Genomic DNA, 27,704 nt, shown 5'->3' with positions numbered 1-27,704 from the left:
CAAAGAAAAATATATTATTTTCCTCGTAAATATTGCAAATAAAAGCGGGAAATGAAAAAATGATTTGTTGCCGTGTTGCAGAGTGGATTTCAATTTCGGTGTGGATACTTGTACTCATAATAAGTAACTGGTTAGGGCTTTTCTTGATTGCTCTCCGGACAGCCAACAACAACAACGGCCATCCCTCTACCTCTCCGCTGCCTCGTCGGAAATTTCTTTATTCTTGTGCTCTTGCTCTTCTTGATTCCGACACTGTAATCAGGCCAAAAAACATGCCACCGCGCGGTAAATTACTGGAAGAAAGGCTGGCCGCTGCTGGGAGCGTTCTGCTTCAGCCTCCCTCCTCCGCCGACGAACTCTTGCCCCGTCTGGATGTAAGTCCTCCACAACCTCACCAATATATACATATATATACCGAGAGAGAGGGAGAAAGAGTGATTTTTAATTGAAATGAATTGACTTTAAGGAAATCGAGGAGCTTTTATCAAAAGTGGAGCAGTCACCTGCCAAATCCATGCGAGATGCACTTTCTCCGGTGATGGATGCACTGGTTGCTGAAAAGTTGCTAAAGCATTCTGACGGTGATGTAAAAGTTAGTGTTGCCTCTTGCATCAGCGAGATAACTAGAATTACTGCACCCGAAGCTCCATATGATAATGATGTAATGAAGGTGAAATTTTCAGCTCTGCGTAGTCTCTTCTCTTTCTTCTCTCCCATCTTTCTCATCTCTCTTTTTGATATAGGTTCCTAACACTATCTATGGTTTTAGGATGTCTTGCAATTGATTGTGTCATCCTTTGAGAATTTTGCGGATACATCAAGCAGATCTCATAAGAAGAGAGTCACTGTACTCAAAATTATGGCCAAAGCCAGATCCTGTGTTGTCCTGTTGGATTTGGGATGCGATCGGATGGTTGTTGAAATGTTTCAATACTTTCTTAAAGCCATTAGGTAAACTTATTTTTGTAGGTTACTAAATTGGATATGATATCTATGATATGTGATCGCTGATAAGAGTGCTTATTTATGTTGTTAACTATGGTTCTGTTCATAGTTGCCAACACCAAATTGCGTCGGCTTTTGCAAAGGGTCTCTAGGGCCATGGCATGGAACATGCCATTACAAGCTAGAGTGCAAATATTCATAAGATAAAATATAGATTTATGTGACATTTCTTATTATTTATTTTTAGAGTAGAAGTAATTTTTATCAATGGTACATCTACATACATATAGGTAAGAAGGAGGAAGGGGATTATAACCAAACATATACAACTCTATATCTCCTCTACCACATGCTTGGTAAATTGGAATGCAGCCTTGTTTGTGCTATGAAGGAAGGGATATATGAAAGATAATGAAAGGGAACCTTTCAATAGAAATATGCAGTTTGTTCATATATATTTTTTGAAAAGTACAAGTAGATTTATTTGGGGGATGACTTAAATCATAGTATTGGAAATGAGATAAAGTAGTAGGCACGGAGATGAGCCTCGAGCTAGGAGAGCTATTTAACTCCAACTAAAACCTAAAGCTAGGCAGCAAAGTCTAGCTTCTTATTGCAGAAAAAAAAATCTGTCAAACCATTTGTGCTTCTAGGAACATGATAGAAGGTGAAAACGGGTGCATTTTAAACTTTAAAGTGAAACCCAAAAGTTAATTAATATAGAAGGTTAGCTCCATGGAGGTGTATATCCTTGAATCCAACCTAGGGTGTTGTGAAGCTTGTTTATATTAAAATTCTATTTCCAAGGAGATAAAGAACCATGGAGCATTCACATTCAACCAGTATTTTGGGGAAAGGCTTATGTTGGCTCTAAAAAATAAACTATAGTGTGTGCGATGGCAAACATTTCAGTCACATTTGAACTCTTAATGCTAAAATAATTGAAGGCGGTTTTTGCGTCGATGAAAATAAAAAAAAAAAAAGGAAAAAGAAAAATGCTAATGTATTTGGAGAGGATGAAAATAAAATGGCCATGATAATCTTTAGTGACTATAATTTTTCTTTGACTTGGTATATCATAGGCTGAGCCGTTTGTTTTTATTATCCACTAAGATGGGACAGGAGATTTCCATATAACCCTGGGTTGGCTTTTGTTGTTTTATGGAGACTATTGGAGATGTCTTGAGTATTGTTAATTAGGAAAGCAAAAGGATCTCTGCAGAGGGGAAATGAGCAATGTACCATTTACCAAGAAAGTTGTAAGCATGGAGAATGAACCAATTTGCCTTAGATTCATTTTTGTTAAAAACAATGCCACAACATGACTTCCACAGTATAGTCTTGCACATTCGATCTCAAATTGGAAGATTGGTATAAGAATGAATGCGTAATTTTCATGGAGACGGTTGAACTTAAGAGATATCCCTCAATTTGAAAAGGTGAATAGATATGGGACCATAAAGAACAAAGTAAAAATAGGTGATCAAGAGTTTTGAGTAAGAAAAGGATATTTGGCATTAAGTAATCTAAACAATTTTAATTGGAAGGTCATTGTGGATACATTTTCAAATGGAAGTGTTCACTTGGTAGGTGGCGTTTCGAAACCAAATAACTTTCCATGGAAACCAAATTTGGTGGAGGTTCGAGTCTAAGTAATTAACCAAAGGAGCGAAAAGCTAAGTGACCATAGGATCTTTGGCTTCGAACAAGTTTGTTAGAATTATGATTTCATAAAGTAGTTGAGTGCATGACCTTGTTGAACCTATTCCAAATCTCGACCTCGTGATAGAAAGTCTCCTCCAAAGTTCTATTTTCCGGTTCTAAACCTTGTCGACTTAGTTACCAAATTCTTCAAACAATCAACAACGGCTGGACTCTGTCTTCAATGGGCAAGAGGATAACATCCAAAAATTACCCTTGATTGTTTTTCTTTCTACAGTCCTTATCTAAACAAAAAAAATTTATTCTTGAGATTTTCCAAAGGACTTGTAGATATTAGCCTAAGTTCCTAGAAAATGCGAGTTCAAATCTTTGAAATGGTTAGATGAACTTGGGGATTTTGCCATAGTTTCTACAAACGACGTTCAACCAAAAGGTTAAATTGTCTTCGGCCATGCTTATTTAATGAAAAGAGTTTTATTTAACGGGTAAAAGAAATCTAGGACAAGCACTACAAACTTTTTCTTAAATAAATTTTGTTCGAGCTAGTGAGGTGTATTTTTCTAACTCTATACAAGTCTTCCGAAATGAACCTTTTGAATTTGGATTAAAGGAGATGAACATTTTGATGAGGAATCTTGAATAGGGATAGGAAATGAAAAAACTTGATTACATTGGCATAACCAAAGTGGCGAGACCATTGAAAGACAATATTTTACCTTTCTATTTTCTAACCATAATGTAAAAACTTCACTCTATCCAAAATGAAAGACCACATTGAAAGTTCATTATTTCTGGCATTGGTGCACTAAATAGGTTGCCAGAGAGAGAAGAAAAAAAGAGCATTGTATTTTCTACTGTGCATTTACAATCAATGTACAATACTTATAATCACCATACTTTAAGTATGGAAAGAAAATAAAGCATTTGGTCTAAGTACAATAAATCAAATATTTTGCTTTAAGATTGTTAGATGACGTAAATGATCGTCTCACATAGAAGTTTAGGAATACGCATTATTTATTTATTTATATTTTACGGGAGTCAGCCAACACGCCCCTTTACGTGCGATGGGGATATACGCCACCACACAAAACTTACACGTGGGCGACGACAAATGAGCGCGGTAGAGCTCAAGCACAGGACTTCCCGGCTTTGATACCATGTTGGATGATGTAAATGACTATCTCATCTAAAAGCTTAAGTTAGTAGGGATATACATCATTTATGACACGACCTGGCCGTGTATAATTATACCCATAATAATTTCCTTAGCCACAAAATTTAATAGAGAACCAATGGTTCGGAATATAGGTGGAAAAAGGGATAATAAAGAAAAAAAAAATAGTGCAAAGAATGTGAATTAACATAGATGATCACCAACCACGAGAATAAGTCTCGGACTTGAAATCAAACCATAGTTAAAACACAAACAATAGGCTAAATCCCACTGCAAAGGATTGGAAGCCACGAACCGATGGTATCACTCCAAAAGACCTGATTTGAAAGAAGTGAGGATATAAAATAAAGAATAGTGCAGAGAATGTGAATTAACATGAATGATAACCAACCATGAGAATAAGTCTCGGACCTGAAATCAATCCACATATTAAAACACAAACAATTGGCTAAATCCCATTGCAAAAGATTGGAAGCCACGAACCGATGAAATCATTCCAAAGACCCGATTTGAAAGAATGGAGGATGAAGAAAAAAAGATAATGCAGACCAACCATGAGAATAAGTTTTGGACCTGAAATTAATCCACAGATTAAAATACACAATAGGCTAAATTTCACTGCAAAGGATTGGAAGCCACAAACCGATGGAATCACTCCAAAGACCTGATTTGACATATCCAAGTGGGAGGAAATTACATCCTAGCACTAGACAAATATTGAGAGGGAACAATAAAGAAATATAATTCAAGATTTACTCTGCTTTATTACAGTGATAGGCAAGGACATTATAGAGATTCTTAAGGAAAATAAAAGGCAACAAATAAGAAAGGAAACAAACCAAAAGATAAGTCTAACTATAAGGAAATAAAAAATAAGGATAAGTTCTAGATATTGAATTATACTATATATAATAAGGTAACTTTGAGATTTTTCCATAATCTGTTGTCTTAGTCTTGAAGTCCCGGTTCTTGTGATCCTGGCCTTGGGATAATTCGGCTGGGTGACCTTTGAGTCGGATAAAAATGAATTATATTGTATAGCAAGTCCATCTTCAATAATATTTTTTTTTTAGCTTGGACGGCCAGATGACACGGCTCGTCCGTGTATAATTATAACCAATATAATTTTCTTACCCACAAAGTTCAATAGAACAAATGGATTAAGAATATGTATAAAAGAAAAGAAAATGAAGAAGAAAAGATGAATTAACATGGATGATAACCAACCAAGAGAATAAGTCTCGGACCTGAAATCAATCCATAGGTTAAAACACAAACAATTGACTAAATCCCACTGCAAAGGATTGGAAGGCACAAACTGATGGAATCACTCCAAAGACCAAATTTGAGACTCTAAATGCGAGGAAATTACTCCCTAACATTAGAAAATTATAAAAGTGAAATTCGATTCAAGATGTAAAAAAAAATTCCCTTTACAATGATAGACAAGGACCTTATATAGAGGTTCTTAAAGAAAATAAAAGACAACAAATAAGAAAGGAAACAAACCAAAAGATAAGTCTGATAAGTTTTATATATTGAATTATACTATATAGAAACTTATAATAAAATGTAACATATAATAAGGTAACTTTGAGATTTTTCCATAATCTGTTGTCTTAGTCTTGAAGTCTCGATTCTTGTGATCTTGGCCTTGGGATGACTTGGCTGGGTGACCTTTGAATCAGATAAAAATGAATTATATTGTATAGCAAGTCCATCTTCAATAATATTTTTTTTTTGTAGCTTGGACGGCCGTGTCAATTTATTTATTTATATTTTTACAGGAGTCAACCAACAAAGATGTATATATACTATTTAGAAGATTCTAATTAATGCTAGAATATATACTATTTAATGTTAGAATATATTTGAACGCTTCCTTTGAAGCTGGAAAGTAAATTTCATACATTCCCAGCTTGCTACATAACTTGTGAAACCACTTGACATTTAGTGCTTTAGTGAGGACATCATCTACTTGCATAGGAGTAAACAGAATAATAACTCATCCACTCAAGACAGCCTCACGAACAAAGTGACAACCAACTTATATATATTTTGTTCATGAAAGACTGGATTGGAGTGCAACTTTATTGTCAATGCATTATAAAAGGCCTTGAGCAATGTACCCGAGAGGTTGCACCATGAATACAGTTTCTTGAAGATCACCGTAGAGAAAGACATTCTTTACGTCCAACTAATACATCTTCCCTTCATTATTTATAGCCAAAGAAAATAGAATCCGGAGATAATTCAAACGTGCCACCGGGGAAAATATCTCAAAATTATCTACACCAGCCACCAATCGAGCTTTATATTAACCAATGCAACCATCAAGTTGATACTTAAGGGTAAATCCCGAACGAAAACAAACAACATCCATGTCTGCAAGAGGGAAAACCAAGTCCTAAGTACCACGAAAAGAAAAAGTAGACATTTCTTCGCCCATAGTAGCTTTCCATGCAATTCCAAGGCCTTATGATAAGTTTTGGGAATATGAACGGAAGAAAGCGACACAGCAAAACAACAAAAACTAGAAGCAATGTGCTCAATTGAAACAAAACAACTAATAGGATGAGAAGTGCATGTTTGAGTACCTTTTCGAAGGGCAACTTGAAAATCAGAGATCAATTTCCATATGACCCGCAACCGGAGGATTGGTAGACATAGTGATAGGTAGAGTGAATGAACTGTCAAAAGCAAATGGCATAAGACCCTTGCAATGTGTATACACTTTAATAGAAAAGGAAAATGAGGAACATACACAGGAGTAGAGAGAGGAATGGACTCAAGGGAGCAAAGGAGAAATCAAGATCACTAGAAAAGAAGGCTTTATACAACAACAAAAAAAAGGTGACATCAACATATGTGTATAGACACCTAGTAGTAGGATCATAACACTCATGCCCTTTTTGTGTATGTGTATATCCAAGAAAAATGCATTTGACAGCTCAAGGTGACAACTTGTCAAGGTTAGGAATATAATTATGGACAAAGCAAAGACATCCAAGCCATTTGGGGATAATCATCAACAAACATAAAAAAATAGGAAAAATCAAATGAGACTCAACACTACCGGACCTTTATATGTCACAATGAACAAGGTCAAAGGGAGAGAGAGACCTATTATTGACTCTAGGTGAGAATGATGTACAATGATGCTTGCCTAACTCAAGGATAGAACATTTTGAGAGGATTTGTGTTGGTTTGTGGGGTAGGTCTATGACTTATAACATGCTTGGCTCGCGGAGAGATAGTGGGAGCAGGTTAAGGTGTTACATTGGATATTATTTTGTATTCATATTGCTGTCCTAAACCAAGAGATTTAAGATTTTTTTTTTTTTGTCTTTATATAGTTTATTTTCTATGGATTTAGTGTTGTCATGGTGTCGCCATGGCGAGCGGGGCCGGTCTATGACTTATAACATGCTTGACACGCGAAGAGATGGTGGGAACGGGTTAAGGTGTTACATTGGATATAATTTTCGTGTTCACATTGTTTTCCTAAACCCAAGAGATTTACGATTCTTTTTGCCTTTATGCAGTTTATTTTCCTTGGATCCAGTGGTCATGGCATCTCCGATGCTATGACATCTCGGTGCTTTCTAAGAAGTGTTGGGACTCGTCACCTTGCCTTATTAGACAAGACGGGGTGGCTACAACTTGGCAACACTATGAAGATGTTATGGCGATGCCACGACACTGTCCAGTAGGGGTGGGCTAGGTTCGAATATTTGCAAATATACAGATATTTGATATTCGAACCAAAATTTTTGGTTAACCGAAAATATTTGCAGTGTTTGCAAATAATTCACAACGAACCGAATTGAAAAACAAGTATATTAAAAAATACTTAAAAGGAATCACAAATAAACAACACAATTACCAACTAATTAACAAAAACTGAACTCAATCGAAATAAAATAAACTAGCAAGTACAAAGAATGAAAAAAATAATCGGTTGAATACTAAGAATGAAAGACCGAGATGAAGATGCAATGAAGTTTTTTGGAAACCTACAAAAGAGCCGAAGCTGATAACGACGGTGATTAGACATTACAACTGTGGTTTCATCGGCGTTGGTGTGTTTGTGTGTTCTTGTGGCGGACAGTGGGAAGTGGTATCGGACTATCGACGTCGATGTGTTTGTGACTTTTTTTGTGGTGTGGCCATGTGGGTGTGCGTAGGGTTAAGGGTTTGATTTAAATTTTGAACTTGGGAAATAGGTATTGAACTAATGGGTATTGGGTGGCATTTGCCCATTTTGTAATTATATTTTATATTTCAGCTCAAAAGCCCAGGTATGAATAATTTATATTATTAGTAATATAAATTTAAAAATGTATAAATATATTTGGTTCAGTTACCGAAAATATTAAAAACCAAAATTGAATTGAATCAAACAAATATCAAATATATGATATTTTTATTTGAACCAAATTTATTCAGTTAAACAAAAATTTGGTTCGGTTCGGATTTCTTGCCCACCCCTGCTGTCTAGGCTAACCTAGAACATTGCTGGTCTTTAGCCCAACCCAGCCCAAGCCTTAGGTCCCAAACTTCTATAGTGAGTGTTCTCATTCACGGATCATACTTTAATATTTTTTATTTTGTAATATGCTTCAGTGCACTCACTCTGTAGTGCTATTTTTTTTTTATACTATTATAGCTTAGTGTATTACATTATTATTTATTGTATAATTATTTATTAGTAGAAATATCATAATTTAGTTCTTATAATATATAATTTTATAAACATTGTGTTGTGTTTGCTATTTGGTTGGCATGGTGGTAGTCGCTCCACAAAAAGGTTTCATTACGACCTAGCTTTACAATAGGTAAATGTGGGTTTGTTTAGTTATGTTTTGTAAGTGTTTTGAATTATTATGATAATAAGAATTTGGATGGGAAGTAAGTTTTGAAAGATGTAATATTTTGAATATAAGATAATTTTTTGGATATGATATTTTAAATAAAAATAGGTATTTGATCTGATGTTTTTTAAGAGTAATTTTTTTATGAATATTGTGAAAACAAAGTTGAAAACTCAAGTAAACAAAGCCTTCACTTTTTATGCCTTCGGCGAATTTCTTGGATTTGGGCTTTGGCTTTGAGCTTTTCATTCAATAGAGGTTCCTAGTCCTCTAGATGAACCAAGAGATTTGAGACAAGCTCTATAAGGCGATTGAGTGTTGTGTAAAGAACATAGTGGGGCTATTTTTAACGTGAAATTATTGGTAGTTATTTTTTGTTCTTGACAAAGTAAACAATTGGTACAAAATGAAGTTTTCTTCTATGGATATCTTGTTTGCCCTCTTTGTTAATAACCTTTAAGAAATCTCTCTCAGTGTCTTATCTACTAGCTTACTGCTAAGGGTATTTATTCAGTTATGTGATTGGCTTTGGATTTAAGATAGGGAAAATAAATGAGGACGGTCATTTTTTGGCAAGAATAGGCAAGCAAACATTAGAGCACAATTCATGAATCATCATGGTCATTGTAGACAAAGTAATATTTTCTTTGTAAAACTTGATTAACATAATACACTTATAGACAATATATGTTATATAATTAGTCACTAACTAATATATATATATATATATCTAACAATATATATAATACTCTCCCTTGAGCTGGGGCATGAATGTCTTGTCATAGATATTTGAGTCGAGTGGTACGTAAAGCCTTCGTTAGTAGATCTTCCAACTTGGTCTTTTCTTTTTACATGGCCTGTAGCTACTACACTTTGTTCGATCTTCTCCCAAATTAAATGACAGTAAACTTACTTATGTTTGGTTTACTCATGGAATACCAGATTCAATGTTACGTGATGAGTTGTTTGATTGTTACACCATAATTGTGTTGGAGTTGAGATTTGAAAGCCTTACTCTGTAGAAACTGGCGAATCCAAATAATCTCACATATGGAATGCACTATTGCTTGATATGACTCTAACACCTTATCTAGATATCACATTTTATTTCTTGTTTTTCCACGAAACCAAGTTACCGCCCACAAATATACACTATTCAGATATTGACCTATGATCAATTTTATAACATGCCAATCAACGTAAAAAAAACCCCACCCACAAATATACAGAGATTGACTTATGACCATAGTTCTTGTACAAGTCCTCGAGTACCTTTTAAATATTCCAAAATTTGTTCTAAAGTCTCTTAATGTTAGACTGTAGATGCACTCTGAACTGACTTACCACATTAATAGGATAAGTTATGTTTGGCCGAGTTACGGTGAGATAATTCAATTTACCTACTGATCGTTCACATTTTTCAGGTTCCATAAAGGCTTTTCCTTTTTTCGTAAATATCTAGTTCGGTATCATATTAGCACTGGATGGTTTAGCTCTAATTTTTTCTCATTTCAGTCAACAATTCAAGAATATATTTTCATTGGGAGAGGAAGACGTGATACTTCTTCTGGATCACCTCAATTCTTAGAAATATCGTAGCCCACTAAGATCTTTAGTCTAAAACCATGAGTTGCCAGTGAATAAGGTCTTCTAAAGCGGAGATGCACTCGTGTCACTCCCGGTGATAATAATGTCATCAACATATAATACAAGAAGAGTAATGTCGTAATTTGTATGGTAATGGTCTTCATAAAAATTATCCGGTTGTTCACCATCCACCGAGATCTCTTCCTGTTTCTTATCTTATTCACCTACTATATCTCATTGAATGTTTTTACATTATCATATTCTTGTACTTTATAAGACTACAAGTACCACATTTTCTAGGATAGAGAATATATTTGTAATGATATTTTTTTTTTTTAATTCTGTTTTCCAAAATTTCTATTCATTTGTCAAATGGCAGAATAATGCGAAAAGCTTTAAAACTAATATTGTGTCGATTTGAATCAACAAAAAGTAACTATAGTAAAATGAATGTTATCAACAAAAAGTAACTTCAGTAAAATGAATGTTATGCATGGTTTATTTAGGGTGTGTTTGGTTGGCTAACTTTATTTGATTTCTACTACTGACAAACCCCCCCCCCCCTCCCCCCCCCAACCCATTCTCCAAAACATCAAATCAAATACTATCTATTTTCTATTTTTTATATTACATTAAAAATCAATTTTACATTCAAAACATCACATCAATTGTTATTTATATCACATCAAACAACTATTCAAATTCAAAATTTTACTATTCAAATTAAAATCCAATCCTCCAAACAAACACACCCTTACATAATAAGCCATATAAAAAATATATTCTAAAATCCAATATCTAGTTCATTAATGTTTTTAAGCTTTCTGTAATTTATTTCTCTTTTCCCAATGGCCCTGAGGCTTTCTGCAACTCTTTTTACTAAATAAAATTATGTTTCTCTTCTAAGTTAAATGTTCTTAAGCATAGGTAGTACTGCTGCTTTTCTGTTCTGAGCAAAAAAGTAAAAAAAGTATTTTCCCACAAAAAGTGGTTGCAATTATCTATCTAAACCCATCAGTATGGAGTTTTCTGCTCAATATAGTTATATTAATAAAGTTTGCTGCTTATGTTAGTTGCCAGATTCACTTAATCAAGGACAGTGAATTATGATGATGATCCATATAGCTTATGATCCATTGTGATTAGATAAAGGCTTAGCTGAGTATGTTAGATTATTCTCTCTGAAGTGGATAGATTGTGATTTGTGAGATAAAGATAAAATAGGATGTGACATAAACTTCAATTGTTATCTTGCCATTAAGTTCATTTTAATTCAAGATTGATAGTGAAGTACTAGATATCCTGAAAGTTGACATTAGATTCTCTTTGATGTGTTTACAGAAACTTTCCAAACCAGTATAGTGAGATTAATGTGTAAATGATATGTTGCATATACTTTGACGGTTATCTTGATATTCACTTCCTTTCAAACTAACACACACATACATGTTTATCATTCTAAATTTATCCTAAAAACTATCATTGTACTTACATATTGTTATATACACATCCTTGTACAATAATATGTTAAAAAAATAAAAAATAAAAAACAGAGTCAATCTTATCAAATACATGCAATCACAAATATTATGCTATTCATATGATTTGCATATCAACCAACACACCAATAAAGCTGACAAAATACACAGAAGTCTTTATGTGTTGACTCCTTGAAATTTTGATATATTTTGGATTGGCTATCTTGTAAGTGCTGCCAGAGATGGCGATTTATTTCATCTCAACTGCTCATGTCTTCCAATTGCTACTTTCAGGGATTTTCATACTGAAGTCATATTTGGATATATGGAGACAATTATGAGTCTTGTTCTAGAAGAAAGTGAAGATATCTCCTCAGACCTTCTCGGTCCAATTTTGGCTACTTTGAAAAGGACCAATAAGGTTGCCTTTGTTCTTTGCCAATTTTCACCTACTTTTGTCCCCTCACATGTTCAATGTGTTTCTGACAACAAATGCACTTCTAGGCTGTTTTACCAATTGCAAAGAAATTGGCTGTGACAGTTATTCAGAATACAGTGGGCAAGATAAGACCTTATTTGACACAAGCAATGAAATCCTTAGGTGCTTCTGTGTGTGACTTTGATGAAGTTGTAGCCATCCTTTGTCAAGAGGATAATGGTTCAGAGAAGCATGATATTCTATATGACTTTTATCAGCTGGTATACTTCTGTCTGTTTACATTTATAGAATGTTTACTTTGTGTGAGAAATTTTAAATCACGTTATTAAGTATGTCCCACATAGAATGTTTTCCTTCCTAATTTGTACCTTGTAGTACAATGCTGTTGATGACATAATGTTTTTCCGAACTGTAATTTGTCCTAGTGAATATTTGGAGATAATTAAAAATGTGATATAAGGGATTAAAAATTACGCATCAAATCAGTAATGAAGTGTGCGCTAACTTCAATTGTAATCTAACTACAAGTTGTTGAACCTTAAAGTGTTTTGGATTATTTGTAGTAGGATCACCTTACATGTTCTGCCAACTGACCATTACTTATGAATATAACAATGTTTGCTTTTGCAGTATGGTATGATTGAGTATGGTCCATTTTATGTGAATGCATTGACTGGTTCCATCATTGTTTTTTAGAAGGAATAGATAATTTAATAACTGTTTCTGTCATTTTGTAAGCTTGCAACCGTCCAACCCAAATCAGAAGTGCATAAGGAGGCTGTAAATGTAGCATCTCCAATCCAAACTGACAGTTTTACCAACGAGAGCCAAACTAACGAGGCTAGCTTGGATAAGAGGAAAGGGAATTCGATTAGCAGAGAGAGGGTCTCTCTTGATACTGTTTCTCATAAACTATCTGAAGGAGAGTCTGTTTCTGTAGCAAATAAGCAGAGCTGCTTGGGGAAAAAGCAAGCTGACGTGGGACAAACATTGACTGATAAGGGTACATGCAGTATTGATGATGAGTGTGCAAGTGATTCAGTGGCAAAGTCACTCGATGAGATAGAAAGATTAGGGGATGCTAGTGATAAGATGGAGGATTCATCCTCATTGAGGAAGGTAGATGGAAGAAAAAGTGGGCGTGGGAGACCTTCACTTGAGTCTATAGCAAGAAAAGAGAGCAGAAAAGTATTTTGGTTTCCACCAAAACTTTTTATACATTTACTTTAAATTATTCTCCCATATTAATTTATTTTAGGGTTCTCTGATTTTACTTTGGTTGCTTATCTCATAGGACATTGTGATGAGTTCAAAAGAGGTTCCCAAGTCTTCTGCAAGAGAAGACAACAAAAGAGTATTTCAGTTTCCACTATATTATATATTTTATCTTACTTGTTTTACTAGGTAAGTGTAATTTTTCTATTTATCTAATTTATTTTTTTGTTCCACCTCTCATAGCAAACTATGACAAGTTTAAAAGCAGCAAGGGAACCAGGGATCTTGGAAGAAAGCAGAAAAGTGAATCCCAAGAGGAAGCGAACTCCAGACACAAGAAAAGTACGTACCTGAACTTCTTAAAATTTTATTATCCAATGTAGTTTGTTTTATGTTTTTTCATCAGTACCTTCAAAATGCTTTCGCTAATGGGAGATTAAATTTTAATTTTAATTATTGTGCTTGGTGAGACAATGAAGTTGTGGATAAAAATTCTGTGTGCAAATTTGGCTGATATATATCTTAATTATGTACAATTTATTTCATTTAGTTTTCTCTCTGCATCTCCTTTTTTCTTGGTTCATTTTATGTTAATCTGCTTCTTATTTGTGTCTTCTATGTGAAATGAAAGGAGATGAATATTGCATGAATTTATGGACAACCTAAATGAGATAGAAAGATGTAGAGAACCTAGGACAAAGAAGAAGAATGAAGTGACAAAATACTGGTAGATAACACTCCTCTTTAAAGTGAAGTGTACATATCATAAGCTCCAAGCTTGTGGCATAGTTATTGCACTTGTGAACCCCATGGTCTTTGTGAATACATCAACAACTTGATTTTTGGACTAGAAGTAGGGAGCTTGAATGGGACCTTAATATTTCTCATTCACTAAATAACAATCCATCTCAACATGTTTAGTTTTTCATGAAAAACTGGATTAGAACAATATGTATGACAACTTGATTGTCGTACATTAGTTTCATGGGAGATGAATGCTAGAAAATCAGTATTTGTAAGAAGAAATTTTAACCAAATTAATTTGTAAGTTGCATATGCCATGGCTCTAACTTGGATTCTATGATAGAATGAGCAAACTATAATTTTCTTCTTTTCCCATGATATAGTGTTTCTGCTTAAAACATGCAAGGACATGAAGTTGACCTTTGATCACATGACACGGCCCACCCTACATTTGTATATCCCTTTAGAGGAAAATGGCCCATGATTATGATATAAAAAACCTTGCCTTGGTTATCTTTCAAGTACCTCAAAGTTCTAATTGTAGTATCCTAATGGATTGTTCAGAAGTGATGACATAAATTTAATTTCATTCATGACAAGGAAATATTTGGCCAAGTGACAATTAGATAATTCATGCTGTCAATAAGTCTTCAATACTAAGAGAATTGGGAGAGAAAACCTTGTTTCGTATTTCTCGCATTGAATGTACAGAATTCCAAGGATATATACAATTGCCCTTGGATGCTTCCACCACTAATCAACCTAACAATCTAACAAACTAACAGAACATAGTCCAATAGAGGGGCTTAAAAAGACAAATACTAATGGACCTAAGAGACTAAACTAGTGTACATAAGAAAATATATTTGGTCCAATCATTGATATGAGCTTACTACGTATCTTCTTCATCTTCATTAGCTTCTTCCTTACATTCAGCTTTGGTAGATTCAATTGATGCCTTCTTTTCTTTTCCCCCATTTTCTTTTAATATCTTGACATTCTCTTCTCAAGCCAAGTGCAGCCATGCTGAGCTTGGTGCGAAGAACATTGAACAAACGTCCTAGAAGCCCTTTGGTAAATATGTCAGCAAGTTGTTGCCTACTGCTAACATGAACCAGTAGATTTAACCCAATCAAGTAGTGGTGTCTAATTAAATGACAAGCAATCTCTATGTGCTTAGTTCTTTCGTGAAAGACCGGATGTTGGGCAATGTGTAAGGCTGACTGATTGTCACAATGTAAGGGAATTGGCTGAACCACTAGGATGTTTAAGGCTTTCAGTAAATATGAGATCCATAGCAACTTACCGGTTGTAGTGCTCATGCGCCCTATATTCTGCTTCTATAGAGAAACTTTTTACAGTAGTTTGTTTCTTAGCTTTCCAAGAAATAAGATTTGGAATATGCAGTAGCTTGTTATACACTTTCTTGTATCAGGATAGGTGCCCCGGTCTACATCACAATAAGGCTCCAATTGCAATGAAGAACAAAGAGTCAAATAATAATCCATAAAATTCAACATTCCCTTTAGATATATGAGAAGGTGGATAGCAGCCTTCCAATGCTGTGTTAACGGCTTGTTCATAAATTGACTTAGTTGTTGCAAACAAACACACCCTAAATATCCACTTACTTCCTATCGCACTCATTCCTTTGGGTAGGTAAGTAAGTTCCTAAGTTCCATTACTCTTAAGTGCTTCTATTTCTTCTTTTTTTTCCTCTGTTTTGTATTGCCTTTGGAATCTAACCACTAATCAACCTAACAAACAATTTAACAAACAGAGTATAGCCCAATAGATGGGCTTAAAAAGAAATAAATACCAATGGGCCTAGGAGACAAACACTAAACGTACATAAGAAAATATATTTGGCCCAATCATAGATATTAACGTTTCTTCTTTTCATTAACTTCTTCCTTGCACTCACCTTTGGCAGATTCAATTGAGCATTCTCTTATTATCAACCATTTCTTTTAATATCTTGACAAATACCATTACAAAACTTTCAAGCTTTCCCATCTCTCCATGTCGAGTTTAATATATAGTTCTATGAGATTATCTACTAATTTAGCGCATAATAGCTCTATTTCTTTCAAAAGATCAAGTACATATTTTATGACATGCAAATTTCCATCCTAGATTGTGCAAGTTCAATACTAGGAAAGTATCCAAGTTGTCAAAGGTCTTTCGTCTGAAATTTGATATAGAGAAAAAACTTTAATAATTGGATTCCAATAGAGTTATCACTTGTAATCACAATATAATCAATGTAGACCATTAAAAGAATTTTATAGTGTTATCACTTGTAATCACAATATAATCAATGTAGACCATTAAATGAATTTTTTCTACATTAGTGTTATAATGAAAAATTAAATAATCAATTCCACATCATTGCAGCCAAATACATTACTATTGTAGTTGCATTGTCCCAACCAATAGTCTTGATGATTTATTTAAACTATATAGCGCTATATTTAATCAACACATCAAAGGAACCTCATTTTAAGCAACAAAGGGTGTGTTTACTTGGTGATTTTTTCTATTAATATTTTTTAATTTAGTTTTATTTTTGGTTTGAATAATAGTTTGGATGTAATGTGATGTTTTGTGAGAGAATATAATGTATTTTTTTTAGGAAAGAGTAAAGGTTGCATAGTAAAAAATATGAAAGAAAATCTCGAAGTAAACACAAGTGCTCCATATAAGCAATCTCGCCTAAGTCACCACAAAAAAATATTTAATATCTCAACCTGATGGAGAGAGGCATGGCTGCTAGGCAACAAACATATAAACATAGGTCATTTGTGCAACCAAAGAGAAAGTGAGTATAATTCATGCTATAAACGTATGTGTAACCTCTAGCTACAAATTGAGCCTTCAAATGAACAACACTATTATAATTAAACATGATAATAAAGACCTAATGAAATGCAATAGTCACATTAGATGGTGAGGAAGATGTTAATATATAATTTTATAGATATTTTGGTTGATAATATTAAAATTTGTTTGTTATTATTTAGCCATATCCACTATATTAGGTTATTATTTGTATTTATTCTTTTTATACCATGCCTATAAATAGAAGGTGATTCCATTATTAATTAATAACTTTAAATTTTTTCTAAAATATAACATAGTATCACAGTCTTTTTTTTTTTTTACCGAATCTGAGATACTCAATCTACCTCTTAAATATAAGATCCTCTACCATTACAAAATAGTTGGAACTTGTTCTAATTGTGTTTGTTTGTCACTTTCTTAACACGTTTGACCTATACCACCACTGCTACCATATTCTTGACTCTGAGATAGTACTAGCCATCGAACGCTATCATTAGAAGCAGCTTACGTCAATCACATTTGATCAGTGATTGGTTAACATGGTCAACATTTTTGTTGATGCTGACTTTGGCCATGCATAAAGGTCTATCTGGCATACATTGCTGAGATTTTCTGGCCACAACATATTGGGAATATTCTGACTTATTTGTCAAGTTAGTTTTTAGTTTTTTTTTATCAAGTTTTTGGTTCGGTCAATGCTCACATGTCCAGAGTTCCTACCAAGGTTTTACTTATTTGGGTTTAGCGTTACTGTTGTAACAAAGGATTGCCGGCGCCAATACTGACGTTGCCACTAGAAGTCTTAAGTTGGCCTAATACAAACAAAAATTTTAGTCCATTATATTCACGAACGAGCTAAAGCTTGTTCACGAATGTTTGATAGTGTGTGTTAATAAATTATATCAATTTTTATATTTAATAAATATATACATTTATAATACTATACATTATTCTAATTTTTTACACACTTATTAATAAATAATAATTAATTGAATTTAAATTTAATTAAAATAAAATAAAATAATTTAAAAAGCTGATTTGAGTTGAACATGAAAAAAAATTGCTTAACGAGCTAAAATCAAACAAAAACTTCAGGTGTAATCTCTCTATGAACAAGCATGTGCCAAGCTCAAGTCCAGTTTAAACATGAAATGCTAAGCTCGTTCAATTTTTAGTTTAACTGCTTGCAAAAATTCTAATTTGGCCAAAATCCTCTTTTTTTTAGGAATTAGTGCTAGCACCGACACTAGTGCAACAAAGGATCAATTACAAAATAATATAGAAACGGCAATGAAGAGCAAAGTGAGGTGGGAAATACAAGACTTGTATCATTCTATATGATAATGTAAATATCAAAATCGTTGTTTAGTGAAGTTGAAGTAAAAGATGTCAGGTGAGAGTCAATATCATGTATTGAGTGGTGAGTAATACAAGACCCATATTCTTTCATACGACGATAGAAACATTATAAAAAACATTGTCTAGTGAAGATAGGTGAGAATAAACATCTATTGAGTGGTGAGATCTATGAGTAGAGATCAAGTTGAAGAAATATGGTTAAAGGATTAGAAGTGAGATGGGGTTCAATAGAAGACTCCAGAGGACGAGTGAGAGCTGGAAAAGCATCTTGAGAGAAGGGGTTCAACGGAGGTGGATGTTCAAGAATTAACATTTGACAGCATCAAAGATAAAGAAATAGTTCAAGGATGGAATAATGCAGTCATATTCTATGTTAAGTTGGAAATGTCTAGGAAATAAATGTAGGACTTAACTAATTAGTCGAAGGTTGAAGCTGGTGAACAAAGCAAACACATCTGAATATCTGGGGGCAAGTAGAAAAAGTTCTTTTCCTAATAATGTAGAAAGAATGAGATTTGGCTTAGAGTATAAAAGGTCATAGTTAATATAAAAACATGTCAAAATAAATAATTTTTGATAATATAGAAAAATAATAATATAATATTATTTTGTATATTTATATTTTTAAAATATAAATTAATTGTTTATTTGGATTAAACTTTAATTAATTGGGTAATAATGACATTTCAAATTCTAAATGGGGCACTATTTTTTTACAATTAATTGGATAATGGCAGCACTTAAAATTTTGAATATATCACTAGTTTTTTTAATTGTAGCACACTTAAAAAAAATCTTTTAGTTGAAATAAAATCACTGGTGACACGTGCCATCAGTAAATCATGTGAATCCACCTTTGTTTTTGGGTAAATAATAAGATTGATGTTGAATACCTTGTTGGTTGAGATAACCGAATAATACTTAGGGAAGTACTCTCTGGCATTATCGCTACAAATGTATGAATATGACAACCAAACTGATTGTGAATTTCAACACAAAATGAACAAGAATGGAAAATATTTCAGTGTGATCTTTTATCAAATATAACCAGGTCATCTGGGAAAACCCAACTTGGACTTAAACCGACTAGGTCTTTAATGTCGTTATGAACAATCACAAATGTTTTTTAAGTTGTTTTATTGACTTATTCATGTATGCTCTCAACTAGGAAATGTTACATCCTATTGCAAGATACCTTAGGCAAGGGTAGGTGGTAACCTAGCTTAGCCTTACTTTACCGGTAGTGAACTTCAATCTAGGAAAAAGCCTAGTAGGCGCAGGAAGTTGTCTTCCGGGGACATACTTGAGCAAAGAAAATAATACATTAATGTTTACTAAGTTGACGTAATTCACAATATAGGGTGAATATTGACTCGTAGCAGCATCATCTTTGTTAGATATATGGTATATAGGTCATTTTTGTATTTATAATAATTTAGGCTCTTCTTAGATATTTTATTTATTTGTTTATGTATACATATATTGTACTTGTGTAATATTCAAAATAATATTTTTTTTTACATAGTATCATAGCCTTTCTCACCCTAAACTCATCTCATCTTAATGGCATCCCATCCCTTTCGGAAGTTGTCATCACTCGCATTGATTCTAGATTGCTCGAACTTGAATATGAAATTGCTATTGCACTCGCACCTATGTTCTGCTTGCAATCGTTCTGTTTGTTGCCAATCAGCGACTTCGAAACGTCGGAGAAATCGTTGGGAAGGGTGAACCGGCGTTGGTTTTGTTCTCTCTCCCAGGGAGGTTGCCACCAGTTTTGTTATCTTTCAGGTAGATCAGCAGTCTCAACTTCTTTGTCATAGGGTGTTACGAGTTTGTTACACTCCCTCTATCCCAACTGAAGGTATTCCTTTTACTATTTTCGTCAGTCTCACTCAAAAGTATCATTCTTTTATTATAGTAAAACTAATCACATACTAATACAAAAATACTTTGTAATTTTTACATAAATTACCAACATACCATTACACAATACAATTAATTTATACATAAAGTACAAAAGACAAAAATATCAAAATTATCTCATACTTTCATTAACCAATAAAATATATTTTTTCTTAATCTATCACAAAAACACAAAAGGTTGCTTTGGAGTGGGACGAAGGGAGTTAATTTATAGGTGTCTATAGGGCTGCCTTGATTCCAAAATGTCTAGTTCTAGTTCTTTTGCCGGTATTCTTTCTCCAACTCTTGCGATTTCTATTGAATGATTGTTCAACGGATGGTTGGTGGCCCAAAGTTGTACAGATGTGATGTATAGGTCAAGGTTTGGCAAGTCATCTTGTCACTCTTTCCGATCTAATTGCCGAAACAAAGTTGTTTGGCTTTACTATGAAGTTTCCTTTGGTAGTCAATTGATCCAACCCTGCATTCCATTTTCTCAAATGTTACAAATTTCTATGAACTTAGGACATATGCCAAAATTCTATACACCAATGATATTCAACGGTTGTATAATGTTGTGTCTAATTTAGTCACTCTTTATGAATTAGGATTGACAATTCTAGAGTATCTAAGCAAACTTAATTCAATTCTGTGTTGCCTCCCGAAAAAACAACGGTTGAGGAGTTGGCTCAGCGAGATACATGATTTATGGTGGTTGCACTTATTGGCTTTGGTCCTAATTTAAGCCCAGTTTGTGATTAGCTTCTTTCTAGCTTGACGTTCCTACTTTTGATGATGTCCATTCCCGTCTATCACATGTCTCATTAGTTTCGAATCCAACTATTGACTTCGGAGACAAGTTTGCTCGTATGTCCTTATTTTCGTCTACTTTCCATGGGAGTCCTCGGAATCAAAATAAACCGCGTCCGCAATGTACTTATTGCAACAAAAAAGGGGCATAGTTGCGAAAAATATTGTAAACTACATGGACGGCCACCTTGGACTATTGTTGCGCAGGCTGAAACTCCTCCGTAGTCAAGAAATTTTTTCACATTATTTGGTTTTGACTATGAGGAATTCATTGCATACCAAGCTTCAAAGCAATCATTTTTTTCACCAGTTGCCTCTATTGCTCACACGGGTACATCTTTTGGTCCATGGGTCTTTGAATTTGGTGTCTTTCATCACTTCTCCATCAATCCGAAACTATTTTCTTATTTTCACAAATTATCTCATTACCTTATGTTACTTTAATTGATGGTTCAAAAGTTTCTGTTAAAGTTGTAGGTGATGCTCAACCATTGCCATGTTTACCCTTGACATCTGTTTTATTTGTTCCCTATTCTTGATTTTGTCAGTTAATTAACCAAAACCTTGAATTGCTCGATACTTTAACTCTGATAATTTTCTATCTAGGACCATAGCACGGGAAAGACGATTAGCACATGACTTCAGTTTCATGGACTTCATCACCTTGACATACCCTGCCTTGCCCTACCTTTAGTTGCTTGTTCCACTGCTAGCTCTCCTACACACTTCTAAACCAATGGTGGGTTATCCAAGTCTTTCTAAGTTGTGTCACATTTGTTTGAAGTCTTTCTAGTTTATCTTTTTTGTCTTGTTAGTCTTGCCAGTTAGAAAAACAAACTCGTGTTTTGTTTTCTCAGCAGGTCAATACGCTCTTTGCTTAGTTCACTCTGATATATAGGGTCGTGTCTAACTATTTATATGTTTGATTTTCAGTATTTTGTTAACTTTGTTGGTGATTTTTCTAGGTGGACTCGCTTTATTTAATTAAAGCTCATTCTAAATTATTTTGTCTTAGAACATTTTATGTTAGAAATTCAAAATCAATTTAGTATATTAAATTAATTCAGGCTGAAAATGCTACTGAATACTTTTGAACTCCTGTAATCTCGTGTTTATACTCAAACATAATGGACTTGATGAACGCAAGAAGTGCTACCTTATTGAGACTACTCGTGCATCATAATGTTCATTTTCGGTTTTGTGCTGATGTTCTTACTGCGTGCTTATAAACCGCATGCCCTTGGGAGCTAAAGTGTGTATTTCCGGATTATTCTCGGGTTCAAAAGGAATGTAAATATTTTTCTTCTAATACTCATTGATATTACTTTTTTGCCAATGTTACTTTCTCTGAGTAACCCTCTATTTATCTTCTTCGTCTGTGACACCATCTATTAGTCATGTGTTATCTATTCCTTTCTCTTCCCCACTTTTTTCGCCTTCACCTTTTCTTGTTTATAGTCATCATCCTTGACTTTTAGTGCCTCATTTTAATGTTTCTACCGATAATGTTGCTACAGCTCTTTCCGATGTCCTAACTCTCAATCCTTGCCTTTGTCTTATTCTCCTCATATGGGTCCTTCTGCTAGAGTCTACATTCAAACCGTTATGCAGAGGTACACGTTATTCTCTCAATCCACAGCCCATTTACAATTTGCTAAGTTTTCCCGCTTGTCTCCCACGTATTATACTTTCATATCACACCTATCTTTTGTTTCCCTACCTAAATACATTTATTACGCTTTTTCTCGTTCAGGTTGGTGATAGGCAATGGTGGATGAAATGACTGCCTTATATACTAATGGTAGTTGGGACTTAGTGCCTACACCTTTAGGTAAGTCCATTGTGGCCTTTCGGCGGGTTTATGCAGTTAAGGTTGACTGAATGGTCAAGTTGCTCGTCTTAACGCCCGTCTAGTGACTAAGGACTTTGCACAGGTCTTTGGTGAAGATTATACTAAGACATTCGCTCCAGTTGTCAAGATGTCCTTAATCCACTTTTTTTTTTTAACTTTAGCAGTTATGCACTTTTGGCCTCTTCAAGAAGAAATCTATATGGAGCAACCTCCGGATTTGTTGCTCAGGGGAAGTCAAGTCTAGTTTGCAAACTACGTTGTTCATTATAAGCAATCTTCTCGTGCTTTGTAGTCGATTCAACAGTGTCATCAGTAATTTTGCATGGTTCGAAGTACATTAGATCATTTTATTTTTCATACACACATCAAGTGGTAAGTGTTTATACCTCTTTGTATATGTTGATGATATTGATCTCCCTAGGAATAATCAAGAAGGGATCACTTAGTTAGAACATCTATTCCCGTATTTTCAAACTAAAAATATTAAAGTCTTTCTTGGTAATGAAATTGCTCGATCATGTGATAGAATTGTTCTTCCACAACAGAAGTATGCTTTGGACATTTTTTAAGAAATTGGTTTATGACTCCCCAAAGGATCCAAATTTGAAGCTTCTTCTAGGACAAGGGAAACCATTAGCTGATGCCGGCAAATATTATAGGTTGGTTGGTAAGCTTAAATATCATGTGAGTCAATTCATCCACTCTTTGTGGGATACCTATTGGTGCTATTTGAATTATGATGTCATCGAATGGTTGCCTAGAAAAGGCTTATTGTATAATAATCAAGGCCATATTGAAGTGATTGGGAACTCAGAGGTTAATTGGGCAGAATTTCCACTTGATAGACATTCTACTTCACGGTATTTGCATATTTGTGGGAGATAATCTTATTTTTTGGAAAAGTAAAAAACATAGTGTTATTGCTCGATCAAGTGCAGAGGTAGAATATCAAGCACAGACTTACGCACCTCACGAGGATCAGGCCCCCAACCTTTAGCATGCCAATGGAGGGTAGGGTTCACTGCTTGAACTACACACCCTCGGCAGATAGTGCAGAGGCAAAATATCAAGCTATGACATTAGAAACATATGAACTTACAAAATCTCTTAGAGGTCGTCGAATCAAATATCTATATGATAAACTTGTATCATACAATTTGTATTTTTCAGTTTGAAGAGGAGTGTTGGATATATTGTATGTAGGCCATTTTGTATGTAGAATAGTTTAGTCTTTTTTAAGATACTATTTTTATGTATATATATATATATTGTAGACTTGTGTACTTGTATTTTTATCGTTTAGAGTAATATTTTCTTATATATGTTTGACAAGGCTGGAAATTGTTGAAGCCTCAAGAAATGCAATGTTGGCCATCCGAAGGGGTGGATATTATCCATAACTCCTTTTTTCATGACCCCTCTTTATTGCAATGAGTCTAGTGAGGTCACGCCCCTACCACAACTACCTTATCCAAGTGTCATGAGTGTAGAACTATCGAAAGGAATTTAAACCACTGTTTCCTTGGAAATTAAATGTGATAATTAAGAATACACTTCAATTATATGACCATGGACCCAAATTGATTATTTTATCATCTTATCCGACTCGACTTGATTCAATACTCGAATAATTGGACCCAACATTGATTAAAATGAGACCATGGACCCAACCTGATTTTATCATCTTACCGACTCAACTTGATCCATACCCAAATAATTGGAACCGATTAAACAAGTTGCGTTTTGGTCTGGCCAATCCCATTGTCATCCTTACAAGTAAACAAACCATAGTTTCTCGTATACCCATTTTCCAAAGTTATCAACTAAGTAAAGCTGTGTTTAGATATGTTTTTGAAGTGTTTTGGAGTTTTAGGATCTTTTGGGAACAGTAAAAAATAAAATAGATGTTTGATGTAATGTAAATAGGGATTGGGTGTACTGTTCGAAGTAGAGAATAGGTTTTTTATGCGACATTTTAAATGAAAAATAAGTTCTAAATAAGTATGATATTTTTTAGAGAAAATAATAACTCTTAACAAATAGAACGAAAACAAAGTTGAAAACATAAGTACTGAGAATCAATACATTGGATATCATTGAGGCTATAGACCATTAAAATCAATATAGAGGATAAGGAGAAAAAGAGAGTGTTAAGTGTCAAATTAAATGTGTAAGAACCTCTCAATGGGGCCTATTTGAAGATGCCTGTATTTTAATTTGTTAAATTTTGTGTATTACTGTAAGTTTGATGAGGATTCATTGATATATATAATAAAATAGTCTCTTTTTTTTCTTTATTTTTTATGTATAGCTATACTGCTTTGTAGATTTTGTACTTTTTTTTTTTTATGAAGGATTTTGTATTTTTTTTTTATCGGAATATTTTAATTGTACTATATGATGTTGTAGAATTATTGATGAATTTTAGAGTATATGTATAATCTAAATGCCAATTAATGGGTGTATATAAGTTTGCTTGGATTTAGACTAAAGTAATGATTGTGTAATTGGAAGAGGATTCATACTTGACCTATAAATTGGCTAGTTTTTTAGTTGAGATTCTTCTACCATGTAAACAAGCAAACAGTAATAATATAAGCCAACTTCAAAATGTTACTGTTTGCTTGTTTTACCTTATAGAGTTTTCATCAATCTATTGTTTAAAATTGATGTGAATTATCCCTAAACTCTAATAAGACAAAGATATCTCATAGGCGTGTGCAATGATGTGGGTTATGCTTCCGGATGTGTTATTTTGCTCTATGCCCTATTGTTTATGGTTAAATCCAACACAATTGATAGCTGTATCTTGATCTTTATTGATTTCAATTCAATTATTGTAGACATGTGTTGTTAGTTTCGAATATCTGAGTTTTCTTTTTCCCTTTCTTTTATGTAATATAAATCAAAATTTGATGAGTTTCTAAAGATGGAAAATGTGGGTTGCTTTGCTTGCCATTTATTAAATTACATCACTGGCCAACGATTCACTTTGCTCCATGGAAGGAACATCTGAAATTGCAGGAGATTCTGCAGCTTCATTTTTGGTTGTTACATCAACACTTTAAGTTTATGCATTCCTATTAATTCATCTTAATTTATTTCTATTTATGACAGGTATCGGAGATCATGGAAGCTGAAGAGGATTTGATTGGTTCAAAAGTTCAAGTTTGGCGACCAAAACATCAAATGTCAGTCTTCCTTACATTTCCGCTGTACAGTAGTATATGATTAGGTAACTGATGGGCTGCATTCTGCTTTTGGTTGCTATGGCCAGGTTTCTTGAGGGTATAATCGTTGCTTCTTTTAGCTCCGGCAAGAAGAAATACCAGGTCAGCATCTAATATTTTCGTTTATGTAATCTGTTGCTTATGAAATCCTTACTGCATTTATGCATCTTCTAAACAGGTGCTATTCGCCAACGGTGAGGAAGAATTACTAGATCTTAAAAGTGAGCGCTGGGAACTTGTTAAAGACGACACAGTTTCTGAGGTAAGTTATTTCTATGATTACCTTCTCGGCTGACTAGTTTAATTATCAATCAATTTTATTATCTGTTCAGGCACACCCTGTTATGAAATCCCCGACATCCGAGGTTGTTGAAAAGATACGTTCCATATTAGCTGGTGGTCCTGGCCAACCAGCCGAACGATTTTTTGATTTACAGCTTTTCTTACTGGAATATATCGAATCTCCTGCTGCTGCCAAATGTTCCGATATTCAAGAATTAGTACAGAAAATGGTGCACTCTGCTGGTGAGATAGGAGCAGAATATGATGTTGTTAACCGTCGACTCGCCACCAGTAAAGACGAGCTGGAAAAATTAAGTCAGGTGGAGTCTAGAAAGTCTGCGCTGGTTACCGAGCATGCAGATGCAGCTGCAAAGGATGCAGAGATTCAAGCAGCTCGACAGAAACTACTGAATCGTCGATCAGAACTTAGAAAACTGATAGTCGAGGCAGAACAGGAGATTTCCATGATTGAACCAAAATTGGAGAAGTTGGAATCAGAAGCTAGAGAAACAGCTGCTCAAAAAACATCGATGGAAGCAGCAATTCAAGAAATCGAGACTCAGGCGAAGGTTTCTTCTTTGCGCATGATCGTGTGGGAAGATCACCTCGAGTCCAGTAAGAAGAAGTTAGCTGGATTGGAGTCTTCGTGGGAGTGGTTGAAATGCTCGTGGGAACATATCGAGTGTGAACAGGCCAAGTGATGAAGAAGGTGCGATCTTGTGTCCCAACCACTTTTAGATAACTTCTTCTCCGGCGATGTACTTAAAATTCATACTCTGTGTCCTGATTATGGATAGGTATGGAAACAATTTTCTGAAATGAACAGATCTGTAGACAACATGTAGCTGTAGTAGTAACTGGATTTGGCTTTTTTGTGTGTCATTGCCCTATCTAATGCTGTGAAAAAACTTGTTTATTCTTGAAGCCTATGTTTAAATTTTCATGCTGCTCTTTCATAGAAATTGTGTTTAGTAAAGAATATATATATATATATATATATATGGAAATTGTCATAAGAATATTGTTTGTGTGAACAAATCCATTAAATAAAATAAGATGAAACAAAATCTAAATTAGGCCAATCTAACTGGGCCGGATATGAAGCGGGCTGATACGAGTAAATTAGGCTTAAATAATGCAAAAACCATCGGCTAAATGATGCGTGTGGTTGTGGGTTTCTAGAAGTTTTTATTATTCATTTTTTTAAAAAAAAAAAATCAAATTAAAAAAAATATATATATCAAATTAAATATATATTTATATATTATACTTAAAAATTTATATCGCATCAAATAATTATT

General features: G+C 34.1%; 1 protein-coding gene across 1 annotated transcript; it reads left to right on the top strand.

The window, feature by feature from the left end:
• The first annotated feature begins 59 nt into the window (after positions 1–59).
• On the top strand, positions 60–27,327 carry LOC127255867 (sister chromatid cohesion protein PDS5 homolog C-like). Its single transcript, XM_051281618.1, has 12 exons — positions 60–374; positions 467–670; positions 770–951; positions 12,018–12,144; positions 12,228–12,422; positions 12,901–13,350; positions 13,457–13,516; positions 13,621–13,719; positions 26,009–26,082; positions 26,169–26,223; positions 26,300–26,383; positions 26,454–27,327. Exons 1-12 carry the CDS (start codon positions 60–62, stop codon positions 27,102–27,104), a joined length of 2,496 nt encoding a protein of 831 aa, XP_051137575.1. The 3' UTR covers positions 27,105–27,327.
• The last annotated feature ends 377 nt before the right edge of the window (positions 27,328–27,704 follow it).

This window comes from Andrographis paniculata, unplaced genomic scaffold, assembly GCF_009805555.1.
Source record: "Andrographis paniculata isolate CXL003 unplaced genomic scaffold, ASM980555v1 Contig54END, whole genome shotgun sequence".
Taxonomy (NCBI): domain Eukaryota; kingdom Viridiplantae; phylum Streptophyta; class Magnoliopsida; order Lamiales; family Acanthaceae; genus Andrographis; species Andrographis paniculata.
Note: the sequence above shows the minus strand (reverse complement) of the source record. Positions and strands in the feature narration are given on the sequence as shown.

What these genes read in the sequence shown, in the direction of transcription:
- LOC127255867 (XM_051281618.1), top strand. Translation starts at nt 60, where the DNA reads ATGATTTGTTGCCGTGTTGCAGAGTGGATTTCAATTTCGGTGTGGATA. An exon ending in AACTCTTGCCCCGTCTGGAT is followed by an intron (nt 375 to 466) that starts GTAAGTCCTCCA and finishes ATTGACTTTAAG; the next exon opens with GAAATCGAGGAGCTTTTATC. An exon ending in CAAGAGAAGACAACAAAAGA is followed by an intron (nt 13,517 to 13,620) that starts GTATTTCAGTTT and finishes CACCTCTCATAG; the next exon opens with CAAACTATGACAAGTTTAAA.